The 10,482-nt window shown below is 41.7% G+C and overlaps 1 protein-coding gene across 11 annotated transcripts in view; it reads right to left on the bottom strand.

Annotated features, from left to right (window-relative positions):
• Positions 1–10,482, bottom strand: part of Map4 (microtubule-associated protein 4) — a 99,919-nt gene that overhangs the window by 52,770 nt on the left and 36,667 nt on the right. For all 11 annotated transcript variants that reach the window (XM_005383384.2, XM_005383390.2, XM_005383382.1 and 8 more), the window contains exon 3: positions 3,746–3,868. In XM_005383384.2, coding sequence (XP_005383441.1) covers positions 3,746–3,868 — 123 coding nt within the window. The remainder of the gene's footprint in view (positions 1–3,745; positions 3,869–10,482) is intronic.

Below are 10,482 nucleotides of genomic sequence, written 5' to 3'. Positions count from 1 at the left end.
TTTTTTTTTTTTTTTTTTTTGTTCTTTTTGAGACAGTGTTTTGCTATGTAGCCCAGGCTGGCCTCAAACGCACAGCAATCCTCCTGCCTCAGCCTCCCAAGTGCTGGGATTACAGATGTCCACCACCACACCTAGCTAGTCCAATATTCTCTTGGATTATCTAAATAAGCCAACTAACATCTTAGAAGGTGAAAATACTGAGAAATCTAAGTTTTCAAATATATTTACTAGATAAACACTTTTTTTGGCCTGAGACAGGTTTCACTATGCAATTCAGGCTGGTCTTGAACTCACAGCCATCCTCCTACCTCAGCCTCCCAACTGCTGTGATTCCAAGTGTGTGCCACCACACCTAGACTTAATTTTAAATTATTAAAAAATAATGTTTTCAGAAAAAGGTCAAGAAGGGAAATTTTTGCATCAAGTAGGTATCATCCAAAGGGGACCGGGTAAGCAACTGGCATCCTGAGAGAAAGGAAAGGCTCTCGACCCAGGGCTGGCAGAAGCAGGCAATCTGTGTTTTCACACATGGGAAAAAAAAAAGCCAAGCTGGTCGAGCTGGTCAAGCTGGTCAAGACGAAAAAGTCCTGCTTTCTAGGCAGGCTTTGTCAAATGTAGCTTCTCCATCAATCACCCTAGAGTTTTTAACTGGGTCCTGAGAATCTGCATTTCTAACTAGCACCTCCGGGGAGGCTAATAATGCATCACTCCCTCAAGATGTTTCCAGGCCAAGCGTGGTTGCACACGCCCGTAATCCCAGCACTTCGGTGGCACAGACAGGAGGGTCACAGTTAAGTTCCAGGCCAGCCTGAGCTACACAGCAAGACTCCCATCTAAAAAAAGAAGAAAGAAAAAAACAATGACATTAGGAAAAAGTGAACTCACACTTCCCAACTGCAAAACCTACCGAAGAGCTAACAGCCAGCACGCCTGTGCACTGCAGCTGTCCCTTGTCACAAACAGGAGCTTGGCGACAAACCCACCAGCACACATACACCGACACCCTAGCACCCCCAAGTCTCTTGTTTAAAGCGTAAAATCCATGTGCACTCTGTGTGTACTTTATCTCTAAACTACTTATAATACCTTATCATCTAAGTGCTATGGAAATACTTCTTACTAAGTATTAGAATACTTGTTAATAATGCATCATTTAAGGAATTACAAGAAATAAATGTCTGTACGGGCTCAGTACAGATGCAGTTTTTCTTCCGTGAATATTTTGGGTTTTGGTTTTGGTTTTGAGATAGGGTCTTGCTGGGGCTGGGGATTTAGCTCAGCGGCACAGCGCCTGCCTGGCAAGCGCAAGGTCGTGTGTTCCATTCCCGATACCAGGGGGAAAAAAAAGAGAGATAGGGTGTTGCTAAGCAGTTAAGGCCGGCCTTCAACTCACTACGTAGCCCTGGCTGGTTCTGAACCTGTGGTAATCTCTCGGCCTCACCCCACTAAGTGGCAGGATTATACCATGCTGGGCTATTCCTTGAATATTTTAGATCCATGGTTTATTGAATCCTTGGATAAGGAACCCATGGGCATAAAGGGCAACTATCTTGGAAAAAAGACCCAAAAATCAATGGAATAAAACTGAAAGTTGAGAAAATCATGTGTTCGTGCTTCACAGATTTTCAACAAGGATATCAAGACTATTCTACGGGTTTTTGGAAAAAAATGAAGCTGGTACAAGGGATATCCACAGCAAAAGAATGAATTTAATAGTAACACCTCCCCTTTTTTTTTTTTAAGACAGGGTCTCACTATGTAGTTCAGGTTGCCCTCCAACTCATAGCAATCCTCTTGTCTCAGCTTCCCAAGTGCTGGGATTATAGGTGTGTGCCACCATACCTGGCTGTAATACCTCTCATTATACAAAAAAAAAAAAAAAATGCTCAAAATGGCCCAAAGACCCAAATATAGGAACTAAAACAAAAGAAAGGTATAAACCTTTATGAATTTGGTTTTGGCAACAAAATCATAAATATTAACGCCAAAAATACAAGCAAAAAAAGAAAACATGGATAAACTCAATCTCATCAAAATAAAAAACTTTTATGTCCCACTGTAGAAGACAATGAACACAATGGGAGAAAATGTTTGCAAATCCCAAATCTGAAAAACATCTCATATGCAGAATATATAGAACTCAGAGCATAGGAACGGGAAGACAAAACGGAAAATGGGCAAAGATTCTGGATACATATTTCTCTAAGAAATATACAGATATGGCCAATAGGCACTCGAAAAGATGACAACAAATTCACATCATTAGTCATTATAAAAATGCAAATCAGAACCACGAGATGTCCAACACAGTAGCTATATTTTTTTTTTTAAAAAGGAACATACTCAGTAAAAAAGGAACATGTGAAGTTTTTTGTTTTGTTTTGTTTTGTTTTTAAAAAGGCCAGTGACTAAAGACTACATATTCAGCCAGAGATATAGCTCAGCAGCACAGCACCTGCCTGGCAAGTGCAAAGTCAGAGAGAGAGACAGAGAGAGAGACAGAGAGAGAGACAGAGAGAGAAACAGAGAGAGAGACAGAGAGAGGGAAGCAGGCAAGCAGGCAGGCAGGCAGACTACATATTACGTTGACTCGATTTATAGGAAACATCCAGAATAAGCAAATATATACAAACAAAAAGGTGATTGGTGGTTGCTTAGGGTTGGAGTGGTTAGAGAGCTAGAGGGTCATATCACAAAGATACAAAATTTCTGACTATGGTGAAAAAGAATTCTAAAATTTTGAATTAGAAAATAGATGGGCTGAAGGAACCCCTCTCACATTTGCCAATTGGGCAGAGAAGCGCTGCATCTGAGATGCTTTCTAACACAATTTTTTCCCCTTGAATTTTATACAAATTGAGTATAAGTCAGTTTTCTCTCAAGTGAGGATAATAATACACGTTGACAGGTAAGAAACAAGCAAGATGCACTCAGAGGCTCTGGCACTGTACCTGGCAAAAAAAAAACAGGCAGTCAACAAATGGTATGTTCTTTTGGTACTGGGAATGGAACTCAGGATCTTGTGCTTGCCAGGCCACTGAGCTATATCCCCTCTGCCTTTTTGTGGATGGCACAATTATTACTGTAACAATTCCCTCTTGAATAATTAAGGTTCTGACAGCCGGGTATGGTGGCACAGGCTTATAATCACAGCGCTTGAGAGGCTGACCCTGAATTTGAGGCCAGCCTGGGCTACATAGTGAGTTCAAGGTCAGCCTGAACTAGATAGCCAGATTGTGTCTCAAAAAATAATAACAAAAGCAAACCAAAAAAAAAAAAAAGAGTTAAGATTCTGAGATACTACTGATCTTTTAGTTTTTAACACATGAAATTCAAATAATTTATTAGAACCAGATTTTGAAAAGGAGAAACAGATTTTATCTGCAGAATATAAGTGCCTCAAAGAAAGGGTAAGCAGGAGATAAAGGTCAACCAGAAGCTCAGGAGGAATAATGATATTTTGGTTGTGATTTTTGTTTTTTTTGTTGTTTTTCAGATAGGTCTCACAATGTAGTTCAGGCTGGCCTTGAACTATGTAGCTCAGGCTGGCCTCAAACTTACGGTGATCCTCCAGCCTCAGCCTCCTGAGTGCTGGGATTATAGGCCTGCACCATCACACCCAACTTCGTTGTGGTTTCTGAACTGCATTTAGGCTAAAATGTTTTATCTAAGTGATGGGTACCGGTTTCTAGTATACATATCATGCACATATTTACTTAGCAGGCACGAACAAGGCCACACTTACCAGTCGGCATAGGGTTCATCGTTTGCCCAGGCTGGAAACAAAAGTCTGCACCTTCCGGCCAGTTCTGGCTGTTCTGATATTCTGGGTAGGCCATTGTCTCATCCAGGAATTCAGTTGGAGACCCTTAAGACACAGATGCAAAACAAGTTACAAGACAGCCTATTTTCTACAAAGTATCACAGCTAGTTCAATATAACCAAATCTTTTTGTTTTTTTGTTTTGTTTTTTGTAAGCAGGGGTCTCACTATATAGTTCAGGCTAGCCTTGAACTCACAATGTAGCCCAGGCTGGCCTCGAACTTGTGGAAGGCCTTCTGCCTCAACCTCCCAAGTGCTGACATTACTACCCTGCAACACCACATCAGGCAACATAATCCAATCTAGCAAATGCCTTTCAGGAAAACTTTTTAAAAATTTACAGACAGAAAAAAATAAATTACTGGAAGCATAACATTCTAATTAAGGTTAAAAACACTACAGAGTATCTTCTGGTAATACTGGCAAATAGAAGGTTATTTCCACCACAAAATAACAGTTAAAATATGGAAGAACCAAGATTGTTAACATGACAATTCTCAAACTGACCAAGAGATTTAAGGAAATTGAAATTAAAATCCCAGCAGAATTTTAAAAAGATAACAAGCTCATTCCATAATTTATATGGAAACTTTAAAAACCCAGAAAAGCCAAAAATCATTTTAAGAAAAACAACGGTAAAATAATTACATTATCTGATCTCAAAAGTTACCATAATTGTACCAACTCATTGTAGTACTGACCACACACTTGGTTAAAAGAAACAGAATAAAGTTCAGAATGGAAAAAAAAAAAAGTTCAGAAAGAACCCTACATAGTTATAGTCAGTTGCTTTTAAGTAAAGGAGTCAATAAACTTCAACAAAAAAAGGAAAGTTTTTTCAACACGATAGAGAAACAATCTGACACTTAGCATTACAGACTAATTTCTAGCTTCAACTGCAGAGCACCAGAAACATCTCTTTTCTCCTATAACTTTCTAGTTAATTTTTTTATAATTATCTAGAAGATGAATATATTACTATCTTTGTACTTTTATGACTGAAGAACTGAGGCAAACTGGGAGTGGTGGTACACACCTGTAATCCCAGCACTCAGGAGGCTGAGGCAGGAGGATTTCCAACAAATTCGTGTCCAGCCTAGATTACATAGTGAGTTCAAGGCCAGCCTGAACTACATAGCAAGACCCTGTCTCAACAAACACACACACACATATGCACAAATGTAGTAATACAGCCCTCTTCTAGATTATTACAGAGAAATTAACTCGAGAATTCTAGGAGCAAAGAGATGTTTGTGGTGCTCAAAAGTTGAAGCCAGGAATCAGTCTGCAACTGACCCAACGGTCTGGAAGACTTTGGGTACCTTTACAAACACAGGTTTTCCTTTTTCCTCTTTTATTATTATTAATATTCTAATAAACCTAGAGCAGGGTTTAAACTACAAAGAGGAGGGAGCGAGTGAGAGGAGGACGGGAGGGACAGAAGAAGGGAAGGAAGGAGGGAAGGAGGATGGGCAAACAAGGACAGGGTTGGGCACCAGCAGAGATAACTAGGTTTCTTGTTCCTGGCTTTGCCAGGAGTTAACCATGTAATTGGGACAGCCAGACATTTTATCTTTTGGTCAGTACAGCACTAAGGAGAACTGTTCAGTTCTATAATCACTGTAGTAAAGGAAAATTCGGTAACTCCAATCATACCCTGTGTAGGACAGGCATACTTCCCTTCTGTTTGTAAGCTAATAAAGACAACCTGTCGCTCATTCCAAGAGAAGAACCATGCTCTGGACAGGCATGTGTCCCTAAGGCTCCCTCCTGTCTCCAGGCCTCTGCGCATGAGATCAGGGATGCCTTACCTGGCAACCTTCCTGCCCAACTCCACCCTAGAGCTAGACTTGGGGTTCTTTCTCTTGAGCCGCTCCACTGATGTCTGCTCGTTTTCCTCTGGGTTGTCTTTTTTTTTTGGTTTGTTTTTTTGGAAACAGGGTCTCACTATGTAGCCCAAGCTGGTCTTGAACTCACTGTGTAGCCCAAGTTGGTCTCAAACTTGTAATGATCCTTCTGCCCCAGCCTCCCAAGTGCTGTGATTAAAGGCATAGTCCACCATGCCTGGGTTTTGGTGGTTTTTTTGTTTTTTCTCTGGTACCAGGAATCAAACTCACGACCTCACGCTTGCCAGGCAGGCGCTGTGCCGCTGAGCTAAATCCCCAGCTCCCCCATGCCTGGGTTTTTTCCTCTCAACTCTTTCAACAGTCATTGATAATTTGGTCCTTAACCACTTACTTCATTAGCCTCTTTTCATATTTAATACCCTTAAGTAGTCTATGTTCATCAAGAAGTTTCATAATTTCACATGTATTAGTACGTGAGAATTCATGTTGCTCTAAACAGTGAAAATGGGCTGGGGATTTAGCTGAGTGCTAAGGCAGCCTGAGGGCCTGAGTTTGCTCCCCTCTGAGAAAAAAAATAAAAAGGCAAAGCTGTATTTTACTACTTTATTTCTTCCTAGTGCTGACCTCACTGCGTGGTACATAACAGTATTCAGTAAGTAAGTTGCTCTAACAGTTGCCACAAGGTCATTATTTTGGACTTCCTAGTTTGTTAATGAATTCACCCCCTACACCAAACTTCTTGGAAAGCGATCTGCATTTAGAATGAAAAGCTTAAGTCATCACAAAAGACTTCAAACAACGTGTCACTTATAAAATCTACTTGAAAGGGCCACGCCTCTGCATGTGTGTCTTACACTTCCGTAAGGAACTAGGGTTTTAGTTGGAGAAGTAGGTGTGTTTTCCTCATGCTCTGGAGCAGGAGCCTGGGGCTGTGGTTCGAGGATACAGAAGGCCCACTTGCTACTTTCCAAAGCTGCATTAAGCACCATTAACTGACAGAGAGTCCCGCCTACACCTTTGCTCAGAGCTACTGACCTAGATTTCCTTCTTAAAACTCCACAGCTAGGGCAGGCAAACTCCCTTGCAGGAACAAAAGCCTTCAGAATAAACATGTGCTTTAAAATGTTTAAAAACACAGCCCAAGTACAATCTGGTTAAACAGTCTACTTCAGTAAAGAAGTGCAAACTGAAATTCTAGATGAGAAACAATAACACAATAACACAATGGAAACAATTAGTCCTTCCTAAATACCTTAGTTTTCCTGTCAAAGTACACTGGAGGAAGGCAGGTGCCAGCTCCTCCTTCCGCAAAACTGAAGGCACTAATAAGAAAAGGAAGGGTCTAAATGTTTGAAGTACCAGTCAAAGAGCATATCTGTGTACCAAAGTCAAACTACTTCTTCCAGAAAACATGCTTTTCAAAGCAAGTGAGACCAACAGACCCTAACAATGCAGAAAGCTAGCGAGGGGCCAGGGGCATAGCTCAGTGGCGCAAGTGCCTGCCTGGCAAGCGTGAGGTCGTGAGTTTAGTTCCTGGTACCAAAAGGAAAAAAAGAGAGAGAGAAAGCTAGTGATATGGGTTCAGAGTCTACACTACAAATAACCCATAAGAAGCCATCATTGTTCAAATGTTTAGGTCAATTCAAATAATAACCATAGTGCTCCACCACCAAAAAAAACTACCAAAATACTCTTCCGAACCACTTATATGTGGGAAATTAATTTTCTCCGTCTGTCTTTTTTCTTTTTTGAGACAGGGTCTCACTATGTAGTTAAGACTGGCCTTGAACTCACTATGTAGAACAGGCTGGCCTCAAACTCACAGTGATCTCCTGCCTCAGCCTCCAAGTACTGGGATTACAGGGATGCGCCACCAGGCCTAGCATGGATTTTCTTCCTTATACTTTAACCCAAACACACAGTGACAGACTAAATGCAGAGGCAGGTATGAGAATCTAGTCATTTATGACACCAGACATCTCTGAATGCAATATTTTCAATAACTGTTCACACTGTAAGTAACACATGAGAATTTTGAGAGATCATCACAGAAATAAAACAAAACTGACAGAAATATATGTACATCCCTTTATATATTATGGAGTAAGGCAACTGTGGCAAATGTCAGCAATACTGGAAAGAAACACACAGTTCTTTGTTCTGTTTTCTTTTTTTCTGTACATTTAAAATTATTTCAAAAAACAATAGAAAAAGGGCCAGGGATATGGCACAAGTCGCCTGCTTCGCAAGCAGGTCCTGAGTTTGATTCCCAGTACAAAAAAAAAAAAAAAGAAAGAAAGAAAAAAGAAAAAAAAACAATAGAAATACTTCAGTTTTCTAAAAACCAAAAAAAGTGACAGGAGAAAGCTAACACTTTTCTCAAATTTTGGGCCAAATATACTTTTATAGTTAAGTACATTTAAGCCAGGCGTGCTAGCGCACACCTGTAGTCCCAGCTCTCAAGAGGTTGGGGCAGGCGGACTGCTGTGGGTTCAAGGCCAGGGTGGGTACACAGTGAACTTAAGCCTTAACTACATCGTGAGACCCTGTCTCAACAAAACAAAACAAAACATAGATTTAAATATTCACATTAGGTATCTTTCTCCACTAAAAAGACCAGAAAGCCCACCCACCTTTCCTGGGTTGAAATTAGTAGTATTTGACACACACACACCCGCTTTCTCCACCACAATCTGTAAGTCCTGAGGTACTAAAGCTGTCTTTGATAAGAGGGAGAGGCTGTGTTAGATTGTTTGGGGTCCCTGTCAAACTGACCAGCACCTCTTGTCTTGAAAGTGCTCTGAAAGACCGTACAATAGTCCACTGCTGCCGCTGCTTTTGCTTTCCAATTGCTCCTGTGTTCCCACCAGCAATCCCGCCGCATGCTTTCCGGCCCACACACAGGCGAGGGCGCCACCACACGACCTGACATGGGCTGTGCTGGCGCTGGCGCGATCACTGCTATTTGCAGTTGCTTTCTGGACCACCGGTGACGCCTGCCTCACCTATCCTCAGAAGTTGTCCCGTGGAAACTTGCTTAGTCCTCTGCTGACGCCTCAGTGTGAAGGCTGGGTTTGCGCACTGTTGTGTGAGATGTGCTCCCTCAGGCCTTCCTCATGTCCCCAGACGCTGCTACACCCTCCTCCAGCTCCCCCTGCAATCCCTCACTTTATAGGAAATGGTTTCTCCAGCTGCTCTGTTCTCTACTGCAAACCTATCTACATCGGAGCCCTTACTTCTTTCCTTCTTACTTTAAGAAATGTTGAATTAACTGCACCTTTATCATTTTCTTTTAATTTGAAAAAAGTACCGAACTAGAAAACCCAAGAGATACACGTCACTCTCCATTCCTCGCAAACAGGCCCTGCCACACAGCCCTCCAGACTCCCGGAGTCCCTTCCTTCCTTGCCCTCCTCACGACTCCTCACCTCTTACGGGTACAGTCAAATCTCTGGCAATTTTAAACACACAAAATCTGAATTGTATTAAAGAAAACAAAAGCCTGTGTACACGCTGTAGAACACAGATATAAAGACATTTATTGTTTTATGGAGACATGGTCTCACTATTTTCAAGGCTAGCCTCGAGCATCCCTCCTGCCTTAGCCTGCTGTGCAGGTGGGGCTTCAGGCTCATGCTGTTGTAGCAGTTAAAATTTAGATTTCACTATCATTTTTTTTAAAGAGACAAGGACCTGTTATATTGCCCAGCCAGGCCCCAAACTCCTGAGCTGAAGCAATCATCCTGCCAAGTAGCTGGGAATATACTCGCGCACCACAGTGACTGATTAAACGGATGAATTTTTAAAAAAAATAAGGTAACTGAGAAAAGTAATGGTACACTGATAGACATTACAGTATCTGATATTATGGCATTGTTGTCTGTTCACAGTACTGTAATTAAGTTTTAAAAGGAATCTTTTGGAAGGTGAGGGAGACATGGTCTCACTAGGTAGCCCGAGCTGGCCTTGAACTCACACTCTCAGAGCATCTCCCTCTGCAGCCCCCGTGCTCACAGTTGTAAGCCAACACGCTCGTGTGCCAACACACCTGGATCCGCTCTCTTCTTTCACACAGCTGCCATCTTCACCTGCAGTACTGTCCTAAGCTCCTCTCACACTGCTGAACTGCTCTGGCCTACTCATCTTTTGGGCTTACCCGTGTAGGAAGCGCTACCAGCGCAAGCCCTCTTAAGCCTGCAGCACCGCCCCTCCCTGTTCCCAGGGCCGCCTACGCAGACACTCTGTGCTCAGCCCCCTGCGGAGGAGGACTGTGCCTTTCCACTGTGTCCCCAGCCTACCAATTCTGCCTGCCACCCGGCTGGCGCCCGGGAAATGGCTGCTGAACGTTGTGACTTAGAGAAGGAAAACTGACTTGGAGACAAAAATATTCGTTAGGTTTTTCTTAAGGTATAACCTGAAAATTAAGATTCTATTTTTGTAACATCTTTGCACCATTGAATTTTGTTCACATATTTTTGCTGAAATAAACTGCAATAATCAGTGTGTAATTTATACTTTCTAAATATACAGGACTATTATGCAATAGAAATTTACAATAAACTAAACTGGTCATTCAAAGACAAATTTGTCTGGTCAAAGTAGACTAAGACGTGAGAATAAAGGGAGCAACCATTAACAATTAAGTCCGGGCAACAGACAGAATAAATCAAGACTGTCACATCTACGACATGATGTATAGCTACTCTACTTTGAGAAATATGGAACTAGGCTATTTCTTCAGTAACAACAGGAATTAAAATACTTCCTTTCTGTCAAAAACTCATAATGTGTGTGTGTGTGTGTGTGTGTGTGT

The sequence above is a fragment of the Chinchilla lanigera genome, unplaced genomic scaffold, assembly GCF_000276665.1.
Source record: "Chinchilla lanigera isolate Chin_1 unplaced genomic scaffold, ChiLan1.0 scaffold00019, whole genome shotgun sequence".
In the NCBI taxonomy this organism is placed as follows: domain Eukaryota; kingdom Metazoa; phylum Chordata; class Mammalia; order Rodentia; family Chinchillidae; genus Chinchilla; species Chinchilla lanigera.
This window is presented reverse-complemented; position numbering and strand designations above follow the sequence as displayed.